Genomic DNA, 26,404 nt, shown 5'->3' with positions numbered 1-26,404 from the left:
CATTACTATGGGCTCACTAACCCTAAGGCCCAAGCAGTGCAGTCTAAGGCTGCTATGCATCTGGGTAACCTGATGACTACTGGCCCTTTTGTGGTTGAGAAGTACCCTACGGGCCTTCTCCTGCTACCGTGGTTGTGGGTGACCACTGCGGAGTAAAATCCTCCCTCGTTATTACAGTGGATATGAAAATCCTTGCTGGGATCTGGCAGCCCTAGCCTGGGGGCTGGTATGAGTGAAGGTTTAAGCTGACTGTATGCCTCCTCCTGTTATGGCCCCAGATTACACGTTCCAAAGTGGGCTTGCCTCCTGTAGTTAAGCTCTGGATTGGTTTAACCAATTTTGCGAACTCTGGTATAAATTCCAACTGTAGTTGAATACCCCCACTACCTTTCTGACTCCCTGACAGTGGCAGGTCATGGCATCTGTTGGATTGTCGTCTTGCAGTCGTTGGACATTTCTTCGAGTCCCTGAGATATAAGGTGTCCCAGATATAATACCTGTGCTTTGCCAATCTGTGCCTTTTGTGGGGCTGACTTTTTATGCAGTACCAACCCTAAAGCTTCCTGGTGTCCTGGCCTGGACTCGGAGGCAATTAGGATATCATCTCCATATTGGAGAGCAGTGCTTATCCTCTGGTAAATCTACTCTCTTCAGAATGTTGCTCATCAATCTGAAAACTAGTGGGGCTGTTGTGGAGGCCTTGTGGCAGGCGAGTTCATGTGTACTGCCTGTCCCTTACTCTAAAAGCGAATTTGTTCTGGGATTCTGGGTGTAATGGGATAGCCAATGGTTTCTAGTCTATGTCTAAAACAGTAAAGATCTTGTGCTCTGGGGCCAAGCCATTTAAAATGGTGGAGGGGTTTCCGACTTTGGGCTGACCTTATTTAATCCTATATAATTAATGGTGAGCTGTAGCTCCCATTAGGCTTTAATACTGGCCACTTTGGGGAATTAATTGTACTTGTGGTTGCTTTCAGAATTCCCTGTCTCTCCTTTCACTATCTCCACAACTGCTTTTTCTGTTTCGGGTTTTATTGGGTATTGCTGGTGGGGCTTGTGCTCCGTTCCGGGATCCTTTCTCGACTCTGTTCACTTTGTTTCTGCCCATGTTCTGGGGACAGAGGCACACATGGCTCCGAATCTCACCCCCCCCCCCCCCCCGCCCCCGACTTTGAGGTTCCAGCCCCTATTGGTGACTGTAGCCACTTTAATAGTTTCAAGGTGACTTGTAAGTTTCCCAACTCGGTCTTTCGATCATCTTGTCCGTGCCAAATCAATTTCCCTTTTGCATAATCAATTAGAACATTATATTCTCTCATGAGATCATTGCCCATTATGGTGCCCTAGTTATTTTGGCACACATTGAATTTCATGGGGATATGTATTGTTTATTTCTAAGAGGGTAGTTTATTTTAGGTAATCTGGTGTTTTATCCCCTCCTACCTGGGTTAAGTGAATCATTTTATTTGTGTGGGGTAAGTGTGATGGATACAGCTGCTCCTGTGTCTACTAGCATTTCACATTTCCTCCCTCCTATTACTGTGGGCATGTAAGTTCTCCCCTCTCCCTTGCCCTCACGAATGGGAGCAGCTCATTGTCAGCTCTGCTGATCTCAGGACTCCTGTGGTTCTGCGGTGTTCCAGGTGGTGTTTGGGGGTGCCCCATGCTTCTGTGTGTCCTATTCTGTTGCAGTGCCTGCAGTATTTTACATTGTTCCCTGCTCTAACTCTTCTATTCTGTCCTCCAGCTCTTTAACGTGTTCCCGGTCCTTTCTCCACCTACTTGTGGAGGCATTCACTTGTTCAGTTAGGCCTGCTAATTGGTATACTAACATTACCCCTATCTTTTTAGTTTTATTTTGCTTTTGTTTATCTATCCACTCTCTCTGCTATGCTAATGTCTGGGATGGATCCAGTTACTTTTCTTCATTTGCTCTGTCAACCCTTGTCTATCTGCCTTGTATTTCTCAAGAAGGGAATCTGCAGTGTCCCCTTTAAAATTTTGATCTGCCATTTAGCAGATTTTGTACCCCTGGATAGCATTAACAGTGAAGTATTTCTAACCAGTGGAGACATCTCTACCCTCGGCCAATAATATTGTCCGTATGGCTGTTGCAGCCTCCAAGCAAGGTGTGCTCTCTGTCGATGGGACTTCTCTATCCTCTCGGCCATCTCTACTGACCCAACACCTCCCAATAGGCCCGGAAAACTACCTCTAACCTGGTATGCTCTCTACCAGTGACCACTGCCACTGTTTAAGCTCTGTCATTCTACCGACAGGGTATCACAGTTACTCAGTGTCCACACTCCCCACCTTGGTAACGTGTGCTCCACTGAGGTTCGGCTCTTGGTCAAAGTGATCAGCTCCTCTTCCTCCCCGCAATGGAAATTACAAGTACAAACAGCACCCAACTTTTAACTTAAACTTCAAAGTTCATGAGAAGATTTGTAGCTCGGGTGCTCATTATTGTGGTTCTGTTCACCGAGCTGGGAATTTGTGTTGCAGATGTTTCGTCCCCTGTCTAGATGACATCATCAGTGCTTGGGAGCCTCCTTAAACTCCAACTGGATTCTGTATTGTACGCCCCTACAGAGTCCAATCTTACCTGAGTTTGCTACTTGTGCTTCACAGCTCCTAGTGTCCTCGGCGCCTCAATTCCCAGCTTTGCCCGGAGGCTCACTGAAGATGTTACCTAGTATGGTGACGAAACGTCTGAAAGCAAACCTTCCAACTCAGTGAGCAAACCTGTATCCACAAATTGATTCTTACCCTGACCTCCTCGATCATGGCCTTCGACCAGGGCACCAGTAATAAGGATCCTGCTCGCTACACCATTTGTTATGGGGAAAATCACCAGTCTCTGAGTCAGAGTCTAGGTTCAATGACAGTTTATTGCACAAAGAAATACTGGAGCTCCGAGGGGAGGGAGAGAGACACCAACAGCACAGTGGTCAGCTGCGAGTCTTCTCTCAACTGGAGGTTGTCAAGATACCTTTTATTTTGTAAATATATTTAGCAAGTATTTTTAACTTTATAAACATGTAAAATTATTGAAAAATACAATCAGTAACAAATATCAGTATAATAAAAAGAAATCAAAACACAAATTTCAACACAACTACTGTATACTGGCTACTAACCTATCCTATAATACAAAACAAACCCTAACACTGTGTAAAGAAACACCAATAAATAAGTAAATAACTAATAGATCAAAAAAAGAAAGAAAAGTAGAAAAAACAAAAAAACACAGAATACAGGACAGCTATGCTCAGCGCAAAGCTCCCAAGCAAACAAACAGGAGCATTGTATATATATCCACATTAACTTGTTGTTGGGGGGGGGGGGGGAGGGTACTGAGGAGAAGGTAGCAAAAAGGCCTTTATTTTTCGCTACCTTCTCCCCATTGCCCTCATCCCCCCTGAATTTATCTCTCCACCCTGGAGACTTCCTGCCTCTATTCCTGATGAAGGGCTTTTGCCTGAAACATCGATTTTCCTGCTCCTTGGATGCTGCCAGACCTGCTGTGCTTTTCCAGCACCACTCTGATCTAAACTCTGGTTTCCAGCATCTGCATTCCTCACTTTTACCCTGCCACTCAGCAGGTGATAGAGGGCACTAACTGAAAGGGTGCTTGTGGAACATAGCAACAACTTCTCTGTATCGGGCTTATAGGGCTTAGTAAGAAGTGTAGTCATCTTCTGGATGAAATCTCTAACCTGAAAAAAATGGAAATGATCTCTGCTGGACAAGCCGTATTTGTGGCTCAGTTGCTCAAAAGACATTATAACCTCCCCCTCAAACAAGTTGCCCAAATTAGAAACTCCTCTTGTTGCCCATAGTTTGAACCCTGAGTCCACCATCCCTGGTTGGAACCCTGGTATACCAACTATAGGCCTAGGTGGCGCAGTCTTGGATAAACAACCCACAGTCTGACACATCGCCCTCCATGCCTTGATTGTACTAATAATAGTGGGGTTCCGGCAGTGGTCCATAACTGTCCTCACCTTATCCATGAACAACAGGTTAATAAGAGGGCACTTTGCCTGGGAGGCCTCAATATGCAGCCATCTTGAGTTTGGATCGTTACCTACACAATCACAGACAAAGGACAGCAGGGAACTCAATTGCTATCTCCTGATGTCTGGGAAATCAACTCCTCCCCCCTCCTTGAAGCAACTGCAATTTAGTAAGTTTGATGAGGGGGCTGCCCACGATGCCAGACAAAGGAACCAAACCACCCCATAAGCTTCCACCGCGTTGACCTGGGAATCATTATATGGAATGTACACTCGAGATAAAGCAAACCAAGAAGAACATTCACCTTAATGAGAGATATTCGGCCCAGCCGTGAAATTTGAGGAGCCCCCCATCTCTGGAGATCACGTCTAATATTGTCGAGCAAGTGAGCAAAGTTAGTCTGAAATAACAGATCAAGCTTGGGGGTAATAAAAATGCCTAGGTATCGGAACCCTGCCCGTGACCACTTAAAAGGGAACTTAGAGCCACCTTCAACTTCTGGCACATCCTGAAGGCTCCCCAAAGGCAAAGCCTCCGGTTTTGCAAAGTCGATCTTGTATCCTGAAATACCCCCAAATGAATTGATATGTTGTATCAAATGGGGTATGGAGGTCATTGGGTTTGATTAAAAACAGAAGGACATCATCCACGTACAATGTAATCTTGTGTGCCCTCGATCCCACTTCCAGAGCGGTTATGTGGAAGTTCTGACAAATGGCCTCTGCCAGCGGCTCTATCACCAACGTAAACAACAACAGTGAGAGGGTGCAGCCTTGCTGACTACCCCCACCAGTCCTAAAATTCCCAGACTTCACCCAGTTGGTGATAACCACAGTCAGAGGGTGGCGATATAAAACCTCCACCCACTGAGCAAAGACCCCACCCAACCCAAATCGTTCTAAGACATTAAAAAAAATGGCCATTCCACCCGGTCAAATGCTTTCTCTGCATCTAAGGAAATCACCAACCCCTGAATCAATTGTTGCTGACAACTTGGATCATATTCAGCAACCTTCTAATATTATTAGAGGAACTCCGGCCCCTTATAAAGCCTGTCTGGTCCTCTTTCACAATATGGGGCAATACCTTTCCAATCTCAGCACCAGGATCTTGGACAGAATCTTGAAATCTGAATTTAATCGAGAGATGGGCCTGTATGAGGTACGGTCAAAGATACTTTTATACATCTTGTGAGACAATGGATCAACAATGAGATTATTGTCTTTGTAACATGATTTGTTTATGGCAATCATTGCAGAATTGTTTTGATGCAGTACAGTCATTGTCAGTTGCAGCACAGCCTTTGTTGATTTCAGTGCGGTCGTTGTCAGTTTTAGTGCAGTCATTCAGTTTCAATGTCTGCGTGGAAGCTCATTGCTATAGTAATAGGCTCTAATCGCTCTTCCTGAAAAGGATGATTACTGCAGCCCTGGCTATTAGCACTTGATATTGAGTCCATATCAAGCTGTTAGCATTTCTATCAAAGGTGTTGGTGGTCCCAGACTCTTCAGTGGGTGGCGTATGTTATCCACGTGTATTCCATCCCCCATCCGCCTTAAACTAATCAACTAGGTTGTGAGTCAACAAGTCCACAGCGAACCTCCAAAGAGCAACCCACCCAGACCCATTCCCCTACATTTACCCCTTTACCTAACACTGGGCAATTTAGCATGGCCAGTTCACCTAACCTGCACATCTTTGGGCTGTGGGAGGAAACCGGAGCACCCGGAGGAAACCGATGCAGACACGGGGAGAATGTGCAAACTCCACGTAGACAGTTGCCCGAGGTGGGAATTGAACCCGGGTATCTGGTGCTGTGAGGCAGCCGTGCTAATCACTGTGCCACCGTGCAGCCCATAGCATTCTGATGGTCCTCGGCAGTGTCTGTATTTGATCTGCTGTTTCTCTCCGTATTGTGGTCTGGTGGCCATCTTGTGTGTGAAGTGGCCAATACATGGCTCAGCGGTCATCTTGTCTCCTTGTCCTAGTGTCACCTTGCCCCATGCTGTCTCCCACTTCAGGGGAATACAAGGTCACCATGCATCTTTGTGAAGTAAGGATCAAAAGGTAAAGTGCTGGCGTCATAGTGATGAGTGAACAGTTTCAAGATAGGTTAAAAGCACTTTGTAATCTAACTGCAAGTTAGCAAACTTGAATGTTTGTAGGAAATGAGGTTGACCTTAATATCCAATGGGTTAACTTGATATAACCTCTTTTCAGAGCTGTTTGCTGCTGCCACGACTGTAGGAGACACTCTCACCACCCTTTCAGGTGACATCACTGTGAACAACACAGGCTTGTTTCCTGCAACTGAATTTTTCTTGCACGTTAATCTACTTTCACCTCCCTTTGCATATCCAATTCACTACATTGAAAATCTCTCACTAATAGTGAATTCAAAACCATCTTAAGACCTTAAGATATTGAGCAGTCATAGACCTTTTGGCCCATCAGGTTTGCTCATCCATTCAATGAGATTACGGAAAGGGATAGGAATTCGATCGTCTCTTATTGGAGATGGTCATTAATCGGCATTTGTATGGCGCGAATAGGTGTTGAAACTGGTTCATTAAATGCATTCAACACACACTTTCCTGTGTTTATCCCCAGAACCTTCACTCCCAATTTCACTTAAAAATAAATCTCTCCATCTCAGTGTTGAATATATTTAATGAACTGGCTTCACTGCCTCTTGGGCTGACAATCGTCAAATAAGTCACACCACCCCAAATGCCAGGTAATGACCATCTCCAATAAGAGACTATCTAACTACTGTCCCTTCACATTCAATGGTATTACCATCACTGAATCCCCCACTATTGACATTCTAGCTTACTTTAGATTAGATTATTAGATTATTTACAGTGTGGAAACAGGCCCTTCGGCCCAACAAGTCCACACCGACCCGCCGAAGCGCAACCCACCCATACCCCTACATATACCCCTGACCTAACACTACGGGCAATTTAGCATGGCCAATTCACCTGACCCGCACATCTTTGGACTGTGGGAGGAAACCGGAGCACCCGGAGGAAACCCACGCAGACACGGGGAGAACGTGCAAACTCCACACAGTCAGTCGCCTGAGGTGGGAATTGAACCCAGGTCCCTGGCGCTGTGAGGCAGCAGTGCTAACCACTGTGCCACCGTGCCGCCCTCATTTTTTTTTTGAAGGAGTCATCAACATTTCATACAAAATATTTTTAAAAGTAAGTGGGGATCAAATACGTTTAAGCTAATCACAGTTCAGCTGTTCTAAACATGGATTTATTCTTTGCAAAGAAGATATATGAGTGACATCCAGATTAAGTAAACATTTCATGAGCAGCATTTATTCAAGCATCAGCTGCTTCTGGTCGAACAAGACAATACCACAGACTACACCAACACTCCACTGTGATAAATTCTTCCTGCACTTAGAATAGCTTATAGAAATGTTTAACAGCAGACAGTTTCAATCAAGGAAATTCTCTTCATAGTCTTCAGAAAATAAAAAAAAAAGTTACGCGCTGAACATCCTCCACTCATACAATCTGTCCAAAACATCTGCTTAGACCATACTGTGCTTAGTTTGTGGCTTTTTCTGACTGGAGACCAATTTCCCGTGGCGCATGATATACTTTTCCAAAGTTTCAATAATGCTATTAACAATACGCAGAACATCTGGTGAAACTTGGGGGTGTTCCTTAATGCTGTACAATGCTTACTGTGGACCAGAAACTCAATTGAACTCATTACTAAACAGAATGACTACAAAAACAAGTTAGAGGCTAGGAATACTTGTGAATAACTCACCACCTGACTTTCCAAAGCCAGTCCACCATTTACAAGGCACAAGTCAGGAATGTGATGGAGCACACTCCTCTTGCCTGGATGAGTGCAGCTCTGACCCCATCAGGGATAAAGCAGCCTGCTTGATTGACAGCCCATCCACAAACATCCACTCCCTCTACCAATGCTCAGTAGCAGCAGTGTGTTGCATTTATAAGATGCAGTATAAAAATTCGCCAAAGAATCTAACAGCTACCAAGAACAAGACCACCTCCATCTTGAAGGATAATAGCAGCTGACACATGAGTACCACTACCTGCATGTTCCCCTCCAAACTACTGACTGCCCTGATTTGGAAATATATTGCCGTTCTTCGCTGTTGCTGGGTCAAAATCCTGGAACTCCCTCCCTCATGGCATTGTGGGTGAACCAGTGACACAGACTGCAGCAGTTCAAGAAGGCCGCTCACCACCACCACCTTAAGGCAACTAGAAATGGTCAGTAAATGCTGGCCAGCCAACAATGCTCATATACTGCAAGTGAAGTTTGTAAAAATCCGCAGATTTAGTACCCTAAAGTCATAGAGATTTTTTTGTTTAAGACGCCCAGGATGTGGGCTTTGCTGGCTTCTCTGGACTGTCTCCAATGTTGGTATATCTTTCCTTCGATAAGGAACCCAAAACTGTTGTTGAATGTTGATAATGAAACCAATGGGCTAAAGACTGACAAGTTCTGTGGCTCTGATGTGATGCATCCTCTGCTAAAAATGGAAGTAGCACAGAGCATAGATATTCATCACAATCATTCAAATCTTCCAAAAAAATCCTTCGATTCAATTCTGGAAAATTTATCACCTTTTTTTGTCAAAGAGCATAATCTCACTATTCCCTAATAACGAGTCAACCACATTGCGTGGATCGGGAGTTACATATAGGCCAGACCATATAAGGATGGAAGATTCCCTTATCTAAAGAACTTTAGTGAACAAGATGGGTTTTTCCCCGACAATTGAGAATGATTCCACTGCTACCATTAGACTCTTCAGGTGTATTTTTGAATTCAAATCCTACCATCTCCCATGACAGGAATTGAATCCAGGTCCCCACTACATTATCTGGGTGTTTGGATTAATAGTCTAATGACAATACTACAGGTACACAATCTTTTATCTGAAACGCTCAGGACCAGCTGATTTTCAGAATTCGGAATTTTTCGTATTTTGGAATAAGTGACAGTGAAATTTAGAAAAATCTTACCTAACAGCAGACTCTGAGTACTAGAAGCCCTGAGACAGAATTGAGGCCTGCCAGTGCTGGGTCACACCCCCCCATGTTACATGTGAGTGCCATGCATCAAGTGTGTGTGGAGTTGGGTTAACTGTTTGTACACCAAATAATCTTGTTAATGAGAGAAAAAACTTCACAAGAGAGCCTTCGGATTTCAGAGCCTTTTGGATTTCGGGGTTTTGGATAAAGGGTTGTCTACCTGTACTAGGTCCATCACATCCACGTGGGTCAAAAACAGCTACCTAATTATTTTAATCACATTTTCCAATAGAACGATGAAGAAATTCCTCTCCATCTCTGTTTTAAATGGACAACTCCTAACTCTGAGGTAATTCCTTCTTGTCCTGGGCTCTTCCGTGAGGTCAGGTCTCATTCTTCTAAACTCTACTCTGTACAGACCAACCTACTCATCTCTTCCAATAAGAGAGTCCCTTCATTCCCAGAATTAGCCTTGTGCACCTTCTCTGGACAGCCTCCAATGTTAGTATATATTTCCTCAGATAAGGAACCCAAAGCTGTTGTTGAATATTGATAATGAAACCAATGGGCTAAAGAATGACAAGTCTTCTGGCTCTGATGTAATGCATCCTCTGCTACGAATGGAAGTCGCTACAGAGAGTGCATATTGATCGTAATCTTCTGGAAAACTTTAGCATCTCTTTCTTGCCAAAGTGCATCACTTCACATTTTTCCATATTGTATTCCGTCTGCAAACTTTTTGCTCCCTCATTTAACCTGACTATATTTCTCTGCATACATTGTCATCCTCACCACTTCCCACCAATTTCCTAACTTTCATAAATCTTTCAATAGTACATTCACTTTCTTCATCCAAGTCATTAAACTGGAAAGGTGCAAACAAACTTTACAATGTTATTACTGATACTAGAACATTTGAAGTTTTGAGATACTGGATGGGAATTTCTCCCGTCGGGCATTCTTAGGAGGCTGAGGGGTGACCTTGGAGGCTTATAAATTATGAGGGGCATAGATAAAGTGAATAGTCGAGGTGTTTACCCCAGGGTGGAGCCATAGAGGTACACATTGGGGATACGGACCCTTTGGTCCAACCCATCCGTGCCAACCAGATATCCCAGCCCAATCTAGCCCCACCTGCCAACACCCGGCCCATGTCCCTCCAAACCCTTCCTATCCATATACCCATCCAAATGCCTTTTAAATGTTGCATACACTTAGAACCCTATGCATGAAAAAGTTGCCCCTTAAGTCTCTTAATCTTTCACCCCTGACCCAAAACCTATGCCCTCTAGTTCTCGACTCCCCCATCCCAGGGAAAAGACTTTATCAAGTTATCCTATCCATGCCCCTCATAATTTTGTAAATCTCTAAGTTATCCTATCCACCCCCTCATCCTCTGACACTCCAGGGAAAACAGCCCCAGCCTATTTAGCCTCTCCCTATAGCTCAAATCCTCCAACCCTGGCAACATCCTTGTAAATCTTTTCTGAACCCTTTCAAGTTTCACAACATTCTTCCGATAGAAAGCAGATCAGAATTGCAATATTCCAACAGTGACCTAACCAATGTCCTGTACAGCCGCAATATGACCTCCCAACTCCTGTACTCAGTGCTCTGACTGAAAAAGGAAAGCATACCAAACACTTTTCATTATCCTATCTACCTGCAATTCCACTTTCGAGGAACTGTGAACCTGCAGTCCAAGGTCTCTTTGTTCAACAACACTCCCGAGGACCTTACCATCAAGTGTATAAGTCCTGCTAAGATTTGCTTTCCCAAAATGCAGCACCTCGCATTTATCTGAATTAAACTCCATCTGCCACTTAGCCCATTGGCCCATCTGGTCAAGATCCTGTTGTAATCTGAGGTAACCTTTTTCGCTGTCCACTACACCTCCAATTTTGGTGTCATATGCAACTTACTAACCGTACCTCTTGTGCTCACATCCAATTCATTTTGTAAATGACAAAACGTAGAGGACCCAGCACTGATCCTTGTGGAAATCCACTGGTCACAGGCCTCCAGTCTGAAAAACAACCCTCCACCACCACCCTCTGTCTTCTGCTTTTGAGCCAGTTCTGATTCAAAATGCCAGTTCTCCCTGTATTCAGTGCGATCTAACTTTGCTAACCAGTCTCCCATGGGGAACCTTGTCAAATGCCTTACTGAAGTTCATATAGATCACATCTACCACTCTGCTTTCATCAATCCTCTTTGTTACTTCATAAAACTCAATCAAGTTTGTGAGACATGATTTCTCATGCACAAAGCCATGTTGACTATCCCTAATCAGTCCTTGCCTTTCCAAATACATGTACATCCTGTCCTTCAGGATTCCCTCCAACAACTTGCCCACCACTGCCGTCAAGCTCATTGTCTATAGTTCCCTGACTTGTCCTTACCACCCTTCTTAAACATTGACCACACGTTAGCCAACCTCCAATCTTTCCGTGACTATTAATACAAATATCTCCGCAAAAGGCCCAGCAATCGCTTCCCTAGCTTCCCACCGAGTTCTAGGGTACACCTAATCAAGTCCTGGGGATGTATTCACCTTTATGTATTTCAAGATATCCAGCGCTTGCTCCCCTAATATGAACATTTTTCAAGATATCACCATCTATTTCCCTACATTCTGTATCTTCCATGTCCTTTTCCACAGTAAATACTAATGCAAAATATTCATTTAGTATCTCCCCCATTTTCTGAGGCTCCACCCAAAGGCTGCCTTGCTGATCTTTTGAGGGGCCCTATTCTTTCCCTATTTACCCTTTTGTCCTTAATGTATTTGTAAAAACCCTTTGGATTCTCCTTAACCCTAATTTTCAAAACTATCTCATGTCCCCTTTTGGTCCTCCTGATTTCCCTCTTAAGTATACTCCTACTGTCTTTATACCCTTCTAAGGATTCACCCAATCTCTCCTGTCTGTACATGGCATATGCTTCCTCCTTTTTCTTAACCAAACCCTCCATTTCTTTAGTCATCCAGCATTCCCTATACCTACCAGCCTTTCCTTTCCCCCTAATAGGAATATACTTTCTCTGGACTCTCGTTATCTCATTTGAACTACAAAGTAAGGTAAGTAAGTGCAAAAGTAGAGGCTATAGGCTTCAGGTAAGAGGGGAAAGATTTAAGTGACCTGAGGGACAACTTTTTCAGAGTGGTGCATTTATGGAGCAAGCTGGCAGAGGAATTGGTAGAGGAGGGCATAACTATAACATTTAAAAGCCATTTGGATAGGTATATGGATAGGAAAGATTTCGAGGGATATGGACCAAATGCAGGCAAATAGAACTAGTTTAATTTAGGAAACCTGGTTGGCAGGGACAAGTTGAGTCAAAGGGCTTGTTTCCATGCTGTATACTTCTAAGACATTAAATCATTAATATATGTTGTGAGCAATTGCGGCCATGCCCTGATCCAAGTTACCTTTCTGAAATTGCACCCTCCTCCATCCCAACTCTGTCTTCTATTAGTGAAGGTTAAAAATCACACAAGACCAAGTTATAATCCAACAGGTTTATTTGGAAATCCTGGCTTTCAGAGCGTTGCTCCTTCATCAGATAGCTGTGGAGCAGGATCATAAGGCTCAGAATTTACAGCAAAAGCTTAGTCTTCATGCAACTTCAACGATATATTGAAAACCTAGAATGCCTATTGTTAGCCAGTTCTGTCTCCATGCTAGCAACACTAGCACCTCTTAATTATTTTTTGGTGCAGTACCTTATCTAACACTTTTTGAAAACCCAAGTATATTGTATCAACTAATTCCTCTTTATCCTGCTTGTTACCTCCTTAAAGATTTCTAATATATTTGTCCAGCAAGATTTTCCCCTTCCTGAAGGGGAAGTCCCCTTGCTGACTCTTCGTGATTATATTATATATTTCTAAATGCTCAGTTACGTTTTATAATAGACTTGAAAATTTTTGCAATGCTAGATGGTAAGCTAACTCACCTATAGTTACCTGTTTTTTTTTGCCTTTGGCTCTTTTCAAATCTCTTACATTGGCAGTTTTTCATTCTCAGAATTTCTTGAATCCAAGGATTCTTAGTTTTTGCACTGAGGGTAATCTTCCATGTTTGCAGCTACTTTCTTTAACATCTTAATATTATTAGCCATCTTAAATGGTAGCCTCCTTTATTTTAAGCTGAGTTCTCATCTCTTCCAGAAAGGGGACCGTCATTTCAGCATTTGACTCCTCAGGATCTTGAATGTTTGATTAGATTACCTCTTATTCTTCAATAGATTCAGATCCAGTGATTCCTCAAAAGTTAACCCCTCCACCCACACCCAATTCCAGGTATCCATTTGAATCTTCTCTGAACTGCTTTGCATTTATATCCTTCATTAAATAAGGAGACCAAACTTGTGCACACTATTTCAGGTATAGTTTCACCATACCTTCAGTGTAGCAAAATATCCCTTTTATATTCTGTTACCTTTGCAGTAAACCACAATGTTCCATTTGCCATCTAAGTTTCTTGTTGCATTTGCAACTTTAAGAGCTTAATGTGCAAGACTTCCAGATCTCTCTGTACTTTCAAGTTCTGCAATCTCTGTCTATTTAAGAAATACACTGCTTTTCTATTCTTCCTGCAAAGTGACCAAGTTCTCATTTCTCCACATTCCAGATTTATTTCTGGCCTACTCAGCCTATTCTTTTGCAGACTACTTGTCCTCTTCACAAGTTGCCTTACTACATTTCTTTGTATCATCAAATGTTAACTGCTGTACGATTGGTCCTTTGATCATAGTTGAGGTTAATTGTAAATAGTTGAGGCCCAAGCACTGATCCTTCTGGAACTCCACTCCTTACAGCATACCAATAGCCCGTTCATGCCAACTTTCCCTTCCCTGTTAACTAACTCATTCTCTATCCATTCTAATATGTTTTCATGATCACCATAATTTCTTAATTATGTAGTAACATTGTGGTAACTTCCAAATGTCATCTGGAAATCTCAGTACTCTACATCCACAGATTCAATGGCATACTTTGAACAAATTGGAAACATGATTTCTCTTTAACAAAATCATGTTGACTCTGCCTGATTGCATTGAGAGTTTTGGAATGCCCTGTTGTATTACCTTGTATACAAATTAGCTTTTTTAAATTTCAGATTTAAGAGTTGAATTCAAATTTTACCCTTTGACATGTTGGGATTCAACACATGGCTGTCAGATTATTAGCCAGGCTCTCTGGATTACCAACCCAATGTCATCACATTTCCATCTGTCTCATTCCCCCATTCCCCACCTTCCAAAATGTGAAGCAAGATATTAGTTTAAGTGTTCCTTAATGCCCACCACATCTACAGCCCTGCCAGTGAAACACCACTCAACTTATGATCTACATGATGGTTTCCTATAATCAGCCATTAAATTGTTTGTGAAGTCTGAGATGATTGGCTTGAATTTCTTTGTGATTTCTAAATTAGATTTGCTACAAAGGTTAAGGTTTTGACTGTTTTAAAATTTTTTTAATTAAGGTTTTTAGAGGTCATTTGATTAGAAATAATTATATAGGCTGTGGTTAAACTGATTCTGCGGTTTGCATTCTCTTTGACAGTTGTGTTGTTTTGAAAGTTAGCTTTTTAAAACTTTTATGTGGGACTCACTGACAAGGTCAACATTTGTTACCCATGATTATGGGCACTTGAAATGAATTGTTTGCTAGGCCATTTCAGAGGGTAGTTGCAAGTCAACCATATTCTTGTAGATCTGAAGTTGCCTGTATGCCAGACCATGCAAGGAAGGCAGAATTCCTTACAACGATGACAGTTTCATGGTCATTATTACTGAGACTAGCTTTCAGTTCCTGACTTTATAATTAAAGTTAGATTCTGCTATGGCAGCTGGTGGAATATAAACTCCTGTCCTCAGACCCTGAGCATCTGGATTACTAGGCCACTCTGCCATGCCATATTCCTGATGATGGGCTTTTGCCTGAAATGTATTTTTTTTTTCCTGCTCCTCGGATGCTGCCTGACCTGCTGTGCTTTTCCAGCACCACTCTGGTCTACACTCTGCCATGTCTCCAACTAAAAGGGTAAAAAGATCAATACTGTAAATGTAACATTGATCACTGCATGTGCCTTGCAAATAGGAAAATGTAAAAGCCTTAGGAGTATATCAATAACCTCAATTTGCTATAGCCCCGAACACTTAAAGAAGTAGTTTATAACTAAGTAGGTTTCCCCCATCTTTACAGGTGCAACAAAGCCAAGAGAAGATAGCAAAGCTGGAACAGGAGAAAGAACACTGGATGTTAGAAGCTCAATTAGCCAAAATAAAATTGGAGAAGGAGAATCAACGTTTAACTGAGCTGGAAAATCAATTGAAACCTACAGTGACTGGGAAAATGACTTTTGTTGGTGCTGTCCAGGAGAATGGTACTATTCCTAAACTTGAAGAAGAATCGCCACTTGTTGAAAAGGATTCCAAAGAGCCAGTTAGAAGCACTAGCCTGGTAATTGAAATAAGACTTTAATTTAATGGAACTAAGACTTAAGTTGGTTTATTTTTTTTTCTCCTAAACATCATGGCCTTAATTCCTAGATACTGTTCCAAGAGAGGTGACTGTTCTTCCAGTGCCTTTTCCCAAGGGGCATTCCTCATGAGTGAGCTAAGATTAGATTTCAACGTACTATTTTATCAATATTACATCACATCCATGCCCACTACAGTCTGCCACTTTGGAAACACACTCTTCTCCCATCCCATCTCCCTGCCATGTCTAATTAACTAAGGTCATTTAAAGCTTTTTAAGGTCATTTAAATCCTGGCAGGGGATGATGTCTCTCAAACCATTGTAGTGAGTAGTGATTTACTCACTGAACATTTGGGGAAATGAATTCTAAATGGCAACAGTTTAGAAACTTGTGAATTGCCACAGTTTTAAGGAAATTTAAGATAGGTTAAGTATAAAACTCAGCATTTTTGGCAAAAAGAAAATTGTGTCCTCAAGATCCTCACTGAACCACTGCCTCATTCTCGTGAGTCCCTCTCCTTTTGCTTGTAGTGTATTTTAATGTTTTCAGTAGCCTGAAACTTGAGCTGAATGAAAGTTCTTTTTTGCTAGGTTGGAATGTTGACCACTTCCACCATCAACAATGAGGTAACTGTGATATCCTTTGCATTTTTTGTTGGAAATTAACTAGTTAAGTGCATTGCAAGCATAAATTCATTTTGAAATGAACAAAATTTTGCCTATTTGTTAGAATTAGAATTTGATGCGTTATTTGTAATTGTAGCTCGGTCATTATAAGTAATTAGATTAAACAACTTATTCAGAAAGCAATAGAGAATGGAGATTTTGAAGTAGTCCTCATTTGTTTGGATGTCTTATGCCATATTTTAAATATTTGGTTAAATGAAAAGTAATTAACAGATTTTAAAGTGTCACCATAAATAACATTTGCCAGTCTCATCTAAAGAAGTATCCTATGTGTTTGTTTTCAGATTCCTGATGCGGAGTCACGTGAACAGTTGATCAAAAATCACTACATGATGAGAGTGGCTGAGCTAACCTCACAACTTCAGATAGGTGACAGCAAGTCGGTGCATTTCTATGCAGAGGTAATATTATTGACTCATAACAGGCTTTTAGTGCTGACATTATCAGATCTTTTGTGCCCAACAGAATCAAGTGATGATTGGAAATATCAGCCTACAAAAAAAATGAAAGAAAGTAATGGAAATACTCAGGTCTGGCTGCATTTGTGGTGAGAGAAGCTGTTAAGAATGCTGTTTCACTGTTCACAAAGGCTGTCAATCCATCTATTTCCAGCATCCAAAGTATTTTGCTTTTATGTAATTGTTTTGATTTCATCGGTGCATAAGAGTTCTGCAAGTTTTGAATGATCAATCTTTGAATTTTGCATTTAAATGAAGAAATAAAGTATTTATTTATACAGTGCCTGTTAAAATCACTTCGGAGTCATCTTGAACCTTTTGAAATGTAGTTATTGTTGTAATGTGGAGGAACATGTGCACATAAATAACTCATAAACAATAAAATTAACGATCAGATCACCTTTTTTAGTGATGTCGTTGAGTAATAAATTCTCCAGAGACTTGGAACCCAACTACTCATATTTATGTAATGCTTTTGGGGGTTTTTTAATGTCTGCTTGAGAGAGCAAAGAGAACCCTCTTCTAATATCTCATTTGAAATATGATCCCATTCCCTCAATGGTATACTGAAATGTCAGTCTAGATTACCTGCCCACGTGACAGTTTTATAAGTGAACTACATATTTGCAGTGATATAAAGATTTTTTTGCTGCATTTGTTATAGTTTACCGAATAAAGAGTCGGTTCTAGCAATTGCTCCCATGCACTTCCTATGGCCAAAAATGGATTGGATAAGTGAACGTGTATCATGAAATGAACATCCCTCCTGATTTTTGCTTCTAGTGATGAAACACTAATTTTCAGCTTTGGGCATAGCAACTCTGGGATAATGAAAGCCTGGTTTTTACTGTTCCAAAGCAGTATTCTGTGTCTTGCTGCCCTTCTGTAGGGTTTTGAGAAGTCATAAGGGAACTGCAATGTTGCAAAGAATATCCACTTCACAGCACTATGGGCCAAAATGATTTGGGGCCCAAGAATTTTATTTTGAATCTCTACCTTGAGTAAGCACTGTTCTAGAAAAAGGTTCCACAAGGCAACCACCTTCCACCTAGAATGCCAACAGCCCCAACAAATGACTGTATCACCCTCACTGAGAAACTATTAAAGTTTTGGAGTTAAACAAGTTGATGTTTGAAGTAGGTAGCTGCATGATGAGGAGGAAGATGAGATGTTACTTCTGTTGTGCTTGGAACAGTATCATGGGTGCAAAATGGGATGGCTGAGCTAAAAAGATTTGTGAATAGCAGGGACATGTGTAAGGTGATCAGGAAATCAATGCTCTAATATGCAGGGTCTCAAACAATCATAAATGATATAGTTTAAGGTTAGCCAAATGACAGCATTCTCGAGTTGCCTTATGGCCTACTCCTTTACTCATTTCTTAATGTAAAGAAGACAGCACTGAGAGTAACATGTGTAGTATACCCATTCGAAGTTTTTCAAATTGCAAATTTCACAGTTATTTGAAATCTTGGACAGTGGTGTGAATGGACAAAATGTTGCATTTTCTTGGGGAAGTTATGAGTAAAGACCTGTTGGAAAGTGGCAGGGTGTAAACTTGAACAAGGCATCCTGTAAGGAACCATTCATTGAGATTGTTGATTTTTGTTTAAAAGCTTATGGATAAAAGTATCAAGACCATTTTCCCCAGCTGCACTGGGGCAGGTTTTCAGATCACAGTTTCAAACATAATTATTGTATGAATTAGAAAATTTTCCTACAAAATGCTTTTTCTTTTATAAATTTGTAGTGTCGAGCCCTTGCTAAACGCTTAGCTCTGGCAGAAAAGTCCAGAGAAGCCCTCTTAGAAGAAGTAAAAGTTGCCAATCAAAACATTGTGCGATTGCAGGTAGGAAGAAATATAAACCCTCTTGAGTATGTATATGATAGAATGTAAATACATACAGCCAGTCTACAGATTGAGACTTACCAACCTTTTATATTTCTTAATCTGTCTCTCGTACTTTATCGTGTTTTTAATCACTTTTTAAAAATAAGCCAATTTTCTGTCCTGGTAATTTTTGCATAATTGTATTAATTTTCCTTCAGTCTGATACTTTCTAACTTCTATTAGCAAACAGATGGTGCATCCTTTTCCTGAAGTCTTTCACACTGGAATGGATTTTTGCTAAATGATTATCAAATATGTCTCCCACTGCTTCTGTACTGTTCTGTTTTTTAACCTAATTACCTAGTTCAATTCTGTTTTCATATCTATGTAATAGCCATTATTTAAATTTAAAGCTGTCGTCCTAGCTCTACAATTTTCCTCTCAAACTCTAGGTATAATTGCATCTGTCTTGAGGCTTCTTTATTTTAAGGGTATTAATTCATCCTGTTACATTGCGCATGGCCAGTTCTAGAATAGCTTGTTCCTTAGTTGGCACAGGAATGTGCCACACTATGAAATTATGCTAGTATGCTCTGCAATTTTTGCCAATCTGGTTCAATCAATATATAAATTAATATTACTCATTATTTCAGTACCTTCTTACAAGCAGCCATTATTTTTTTCTGGTATACTATGTTGACAGTGTAGCTCTTGTTTAGGAGCTTGTATTATACTCCCACAAGTGAATTCTCACCTTTTGGTGTTCTTGTCTCTAACCAATTGACCCTACATCTTGATTACAAAATCACCTCTCACTACTGTACTAATGTCATCTGTAATTAACTAAGCTACCCCACCACATTCTCCTCGCGTATTGCACTTCCAAAATGCCAACTATCCCTGAATCTGGGTCCCAGCCAGGTCACCTTGCAACCAAATGTCTATAAGGTAATACAAATTTGTTGCTATTTGTCCAAAGAACTCTTGTCTTGTCCTGATTTTTGTGTGCCTTCCTGCTACATGCTAGTAATTATTGCCATTGTTGGTACCTTTACTATTGGCTTCTCCGCTTCCTTTTTAATTTGCCACATCTTCCATTACTGGATCTCCTCTACCCAGAACCTGTATCTAGCAAAAGAGTTATATGAAGGACAGAATAAAACACTGATCTGGCTGCCAGAATTCAGAAGTCTAATTACAAATCTTTTTCCAATGGGTGAAGACTGTGACATGGTAATGTCATTGGACTTGTAGTTTAGAGTCCTTGAGTAATGCTGTGGGGACATTCTTTAGATCCCACCAAGCCAGTTTATGGAATTTAAATTCAATTAATAAATCTGGATTAAAAGCCAGTCTCTCTAATGACTTACCAAGAAACTCTCAGCTATTACTACCAGCTGGTTCATTAATACCTGATAAGGAAGGAAATTTGCCATCTCTACCAGTCTGGCACATACGTGAATCAAGATCCAATGTGCTTGACTCTCATTTGCCCTCTGAAATGGGCTAGCAAACAACTTGGTTCAAGGGTAAGTAGGAATAGCCAACAAAACCAGCATTACAAGCAAACTCACATCTCTTAAAATCATTTTTAAAAATCCTGTTCACTGTAGCCACTGTTCCATTAGTTTAAGGTTGTTTTCTCATTTATTTCCATATGGTAAAATGAAGGATGACAGCTAAGATGGCCAATGTACTAAAAGCTTTTTTTTTTGAAGGAAGTTGGAAGTGGGACAGTGAGTTTTCACCACAATAAATACAACAGTTGAAACATCCCAGTATTGGTAGTCCAGGTGCACAATCCTTTATCCAAAATGTTCGGGACCAGCTGGTTTTTGAAATTCATAATTTTTTGAATTTCAGAGTAAGTGACAGTTTGGTGAAATTTTTAAGTCTTAATGGAGGAGCACACTCTGAGTAAAACAGGCCTTGAAATAGAATCCAGCCGCTGCGACCCCCACCATTCCCACCCCCCCCACCACCACCAATGTTGCACCTAAGTGACACGTATTGAGTGGTGTGGAGTTGGGTTAACTGTTCGCATGCCAAACAATCTTGTTAATGAGAAAAAACACCCACAAAAAAACCTTCAGACTTTGGAGCATTTCGGATGAAGGATTGTCTACCTGTATAGAATTGTATTTAGTTAAATTGTCACAGATATTTGCATTGTCATGTTGTGGGATAAAACATCTGAATGATTTGAGTCTAGTCATGCTTTTCCTGAATTTTCCCTGACCAATTTTGCAAATGTAAGCAGTGACAGAAACATGAATATCCAGTTTACTACTTTATCTCTTGATTACAGAATCCTATAAGTGGGTAAAGGATAGTATGATTGAGTTAGGTTATGTAAGGGCAATGGCGACAAACTATAAGAATACCTAATACCACTGAGTCCACAGTCATCACATACAAGTCTTTTTGAAATGGCAATACATGAGATCTGAATTGAATATTTATTTTATTTTGAAACTAAGCTGTAATATTTTCAAACATTTTGTCCAAGCCACAATTTTAAAGGAATACTATCTATCCACTGATCAACATAACATTCTCTGCTGACACAAAAAAAATTATATCCATTAGATTCCTTTGTGTGGACCTTTCTACATTGCACAGAATTTCCATGCTTGTGCACTAAATGTATTCTACACATTTCCTGTTGCAATTCCTGTTTTAATATGGTGTTGTCTTAATTTAAAACAGGATGAGTTAATGACTACAAAGAGGAGCTATGAAGATCAGTTGAGCATGATGAGTGATCATTTATGTAGTATGAATGAGACTTTGTCAAAACAAAGGGAAGAAATTGACTCTCTTCGTATGGGCAGTAAGGTGAGCAGAGAGCACGGTTTTGACTTTTTTCCTTTTGGTTTCGTTAATTTTTTGAATCTGCTGAAGACCAATAGCAAGGTGCAGATCTGATGCAATTTGTATAAACTTGCAAGTAATACAGTAAATTTTTAAATATCATCCTAAAAATAAATAATAGAGAATAATCTAAAACTAAGAAAAGCATTCACATACCACTTGATTAAATAAAGAGTAATTACATTTGTGTTGCAGGCCATATACTGTAATGACCCATGGAAATTGTAGTGATAGCATTGACTGTGCCATTAAAGCTGACCCAAGTTTTCCTTTCCCTTCCAAGATTGTGTTTGTAATCTGACCAACATTATTTCTGAGAAGGACAAGTTGGTGGATGTATACTATTTGAAAAGAGCACATAAATTTTGGAAGCAACCCTGGGCTGGACGCCAATTAGAATGGCAGTTTTTGAGACGAGGTGTTTGATTTAGTGGTAGGTGAGCACTTTGGAGAGAGTGGCCATAATTCAGTTACGTTTAGTTTAGGGAAAGGTACGGTTCCACATGGTAGGCTGTTGGAGAAAATGCAGAAGCATGGGATTGAGGGTGATTTAGCAGTTTGGATTAGAAACTGGCTTTCTGTAAAAAGACGGCGAGTGGTGGTTGTTGGAAAATATTCAGCCTGGAGTCCAGTTACTAGTGGTGTGCCACAAGGATCTGTTTTGTTACCACTGCTGTTTGTCATTTTTATAAATGACATGGACGCAGGCATAGGTGAATGGGTTAATAAGTTTGCAGATGACACTAAAGTTGGTGGAGTAGTGTACAGTGTGGAAGAATGTTGCATGTTGCAGGGGGACTTGGATAAACTGCTGAATTGGGCTGAGAGGTGGCAAATGGAGTTCAGTGCAGATAAATGTGAGATGATTCACTTTGGGAAGAATAACAGGAAGGCAGAATACTAGGTCAATGGAAAGATTCTTGATAGTGTGGATATGTTGAGGATCTTGGAGTCCATGCACATAGATCGCTGAACATTGCCACCCAGGTTGATAGTGCTGTTAAGAAGCCATACACTTAGGTTTTGTTGGTAGATGGATTGAGTTCCTGAGCTGTAATGTCATGCTGTAACTATACAAAATGCTAGTGTGGCCTCACTTGGAATATTGTGTACACTTCTGGTTGCCCCATTACAGGAAGGATGTGGAAGCATTGGAAAAGGTGCAGAGGAGATTTATGAGGATGCTGCCTCGTCTGGAGCAAAGGTCTTATGAGAAACTTGGGTCTGTTCTCATTGGAAAGAAGGCCAAGAGGGGATTTGATAGAGACATACAAGATGATCAGAGGAATAGATAGGGTAGACAGTAGAAGTCTTTTATCTAGGATGATGTTTGTACAAGGGGGCATAGCTACAAATTGAGGGGTGATAGATTTAAGACAGATGTCAGAGGCAGGTTCTTTACGCAGAAAGTGGTAAGGGCGTGGAATGCCCCACCTGCTAATGTAGTCAATTCAGCCACATTAGGGAAATTTAAACAATCTTTGGATAAGCACATGGATGATGATGGGATAGTGTAGGGGGATGGGCTTGGATTAGTTCACAGGTCGATGCAGCATGAAGGGTCGATGGGCCTGTTCTCCTCTGTATTGTTCTATGGCAAACATAGGACTTGGGAACCAGAGTCAGCCATTCAGTCCTTCAAACCTGCATCTGCATTCAACAAAATCATCCCTGATCTGGTGGTGCTCACAACTATTTCTTGTTATCTGAACCTCCTGACTATTGATTCCCTTGTTGATCAATAATCTATCTAACTTTGCCTTGAACAACTTCAGTGACCCAACCTCCCCTACTTTGTGGGAAGGTGAATTCCGCAGGTTAAAAACCCTGTTAGAAAGGAATTTTGCACATCTTGAGCTTAAAAGGGAGACCTTTAATGACTAAACTAGTCTTCCCACAAGCAAACAATATAGTATGAAGGTATAGCTTTTTTGTTTAAAAAGTAACAAAAAAATCTGGAATTCTCTTAGAATGGGTATAAATTATTGCTCAGTATTGTGATTACTGAAAAGTAAATTACCTGATACAAATCTGGTGCAAGTGGTGAAGCCTCAGTTAAGGAACAGCTGTAAACAATTGATACCATTTCCTATAAACTCTGTGCAGGGCCCTTTGTGGCACAGTGGTAGTGTACATACTCCTGTACTGAGAGACAGAAGTTCTAGTCTCACCTGCTCCACAGGTGTGTAATAATATCTCTGAACAGATTGATTAGAAAAATAGGTTAAATTTTTTAAAAATTAAACTGTGCACAAGGCTGAGTGGCAGCACAGTGTACCACAGAATGTTCATTGACCTTGGGAAACAAATTTTAAAATACTGTACTTTCAAATGAGCAGGTCAAGCACAACACAAAATAGCTAGAGAACACAATGTTGTATTATCTTCAATCCCCATGGTGGCTCAGTGGTTAGCACTGCTGCCTCACAGCGCCAGGGACCTGGATTCAATTCCAACCTTGGGCGACTGCCTGTGTGAAGTTTGCACATTCTCCCCGTGTCTGCATGGGTTTCCTCCGGTTTCTCCCACAATCCAAAGATGTGCAGGTCAGGTGAATTGGCCATGCTAAATTGCCCATAGTGTTAGCTGCATTAGTCAGAGGGAAATGGATCTGGGTGGGTGTGGGCTTGTTGGGTCAAAGGGCCTGTTCCCAAATTCTAATCTAATCTTCTACCAACGGTAAAATAATCTAATAATGAAGCAGCACCTATGATCAGTCATTGGTATTGCAATTCAGCCAGAGAATGACGAATGGTAATGTTTCCTGTGTACCTTGTTAGGCATGTTCAGATCTTTCAGTACCATTAAGTCTTTTTAAGTTACCATAGAAGTCTTGTTATGCTAATACACCTATTAGTACCTTTCATGTTAGAGGAAAGGTTGGTGGGTAGCGCAGTAAACTGGAAAAAAAAGAAAATATTGAAGAATATGTGCACAGCTTCACCTCCCTCTTTTAGGTAGTTTTTCATCATTCAAAAACTTTAACATGTGCTTTATTCCAGTATGTTCAAAAGTCAGCTAAATTAGAAAGAGGAGTGCTCTTTGATAATGTCTTTGTACATTAATAATACATTTGGCATTTCCCTGTTCACTCGAGGTAGGCACAAAACGAAGCTGCGAAGCCAATCAACAGTTTGTTTTTCTCATTGTCTTTGAAGGGTAACGCAAAGAAAAACAGAGGGCGATAAGATCTAAAGACACCAGACTACTAGACATCTGAGCATTGAAGATACAGCTGCTGTTATCCAGAGGGAATTTCACAATGCCAAATGAGTATTTGTGCCGCAGTTCTTTCTGGGAGTAAAGGTGTTCAGTGATTGTGGTATTAGAGAGCCTAGGAATCAAAAGGAAATTGGACTTTAAGGGGTGATTTTTTAAAAAGAATCCTTACAAGTTTTAGGAACATAATGGAAATATTCTGGCATTTAAAATATATTCCAAAAACATTGTACCTATGAAATTCCCATTCAATAGGTAATTTGTAATAATAGCTTTTAAGATTGTATTTCATTAGGTCAATCCATAATGAAGGAGGTTTTGTACATTGAATTATGTGACGATGTGTATGTTAATTGTTTAACTATTCTCTGAAAAATGAGAGATTTAGCATCTTGTACAAATCAAGTTTTTTGATTTCTCAAAATGTGGAGCACAAGTCTAATTTGTTCCTTTGACTCCTGTTACTAACCTTGTTAATACTGCACCAGCTCTCTCCTCTCCATTTCACATCCTTTTGCTCTTTTCCCCCCTAAAAAATTTAAATGTGAAAATCTATTTGGTGCATAAACTGTAAATGAAAAATGATCAATAAAAATGGTACATTATATGCACACTTGTGGAGTGCTGTCTCATTGAAGGAAATTTACTTGTCCAATAGCTGAGCATGTAATTTTCGAGGTGGGACTGCATGTATGCTGTGACTGTTTAAGAGTTAAACATTCTGTTCATTAGATATGGATGTAACAAAGCATCACAATGCCCCCTTTATGTATGCATTCATTATTTTACAGCATTGTACAGCTGAAACTCCAGACTGTTTAGCATTTGTCTCAACTGCAATTTGCAAAATAACAAAGCTATCTTTATAGTAAACTCCCACCATACAAGGATTCGCGCTCCTTTTAAAAATGTTTTTACATGTAAGATTTTCTTATCCAAAAATACTTCTAGTTCAATATCTCAAGGTTAACCATATCGGTCTTGGGTAGAGCGTGCTTCTGGTTTCCACTTTCAGTACTGTAATTTTGAACAACAGCCTGCCTTTACATTTTGTACTTTTTCAATGTAGTGCAACATTGACCCCACCACAAAAATACTATCTCTCTTTAATCCCACTTTACGCTGTGAGCTTGTCTTTGTTTGGAACTGAGTTAATAATCCTGTGATCTCAAAGCACCAACTGTTGAACATAACATGGTTTGAGAATTTCTAAAGTTAGAGCTTTGGATTGTATTTGAAGCTGCAAGTAGATTGTAGGTTTTTTTTCATCAATTTGGACTTCCAAAGCACATCTTAACAATCATCTTGAAAATTCAACAGCAACTGACATTTTCCTTACAACCTTCTATTTCTTTCAACAGCTTCTGGTGCAGATATTGGGGTTCGGGACAAAACATCATCTGGTAGGGATGTTATAGGCATTCCCACCTCCTGAAATCTCATAAAATGACTGTCTCAAAATATAAATTATAAACTATTAGTGAAGTTTGTTCTTTAATACTTTATTTTCTCAGATGTAAAAACATATTATTATTATTATTATTACTATTTGGCATATGTTGTTTCCTGTAAATTGTTGAAAGATGATTTTGAAATTGTTGGCAAAATTCCTTAAAATAGAGCTGAGTTCTTAAAATATTGACCTGAATTTTGGAAGTATCCAAACATTTCGTGTACGTAATTGAGGAACATACAGGAGTGCGGGTGGGGGTGGGGAGAGGGAGAAGAACTTATCTTCTTAGTAGAGGGTTTAATAACCAGTGGCTTTGGATTTAAGGTATGAGTT

The 26,404-nt window shown here is 40.5% G+C and overlaps 1 protein-coding gene across 5 annotated transcripts in view; it reads left to right on the top strand.

Annotated features, from left to right (window-relative positions):
• ppp1r21 (protein phosphatase 1, regulatory subunit 21) overlaps positions 1–25,225 on the top strand; it is a 100,666-nt gene extending 75,441 nt beyond the window's left edge. For 3 of the 5 annotated variants that reach the window (XM_060830854.1, XM_060830853.1, XM_060830856.1), the window contains exons 17-22: positions 15,271–15,528; positions 16,141–16,176; positions 16,521–16,637; positions 18,445–18,543; positions 21,235–21,363; positions 24,558–25,225. In XM_060830854.1, coding sequence (XP_060686837.1) covers positions 15,271–15,528; positions 16,141–16,176; positions 16,521–16,637; positions 18,445–18,543; positions 21,235–21,363; positions 24,558–24,587 — 669 coding nt within the window. In that variant the 3' untranslated portion in view covers positions 24,588–25,225. The remainder of the gene's footprint in view (positions 1–15,270; positions 15,529–16,140; positions 16,177–16,520; positions 16,638–18,444; positions 18,544–21,234; positions 21,364–24,557) is intronic. The other 2 variants (XM_060830857.1, XM_060830855.1) reach the window with 1 other exon arrangement.
• Positions 25,226–26,404: the final 1,179 nt, after the last annotated feature.

Source organism: Hemiscyllium ocellatum, chromosome 10 (assembly GCF_020745735.1).
Source record: "Hemiscyllium ocellatum isolate sHemOce1 chromosome 10, sHemOce1.pat.X.cur, whole genome shotgun sequence".
NCBI lineage: Eukaryota > Metazoa > Chordata > Chondrichthyes > Orectolobiformes > Hemiscylliidae > Hemiscyllium > Hemiscyllium ocellatum.
Note: the sequence above shows the minus strand (reverse complement) of the source record. Positions and strands in the feature narration are given on the sequence as shown.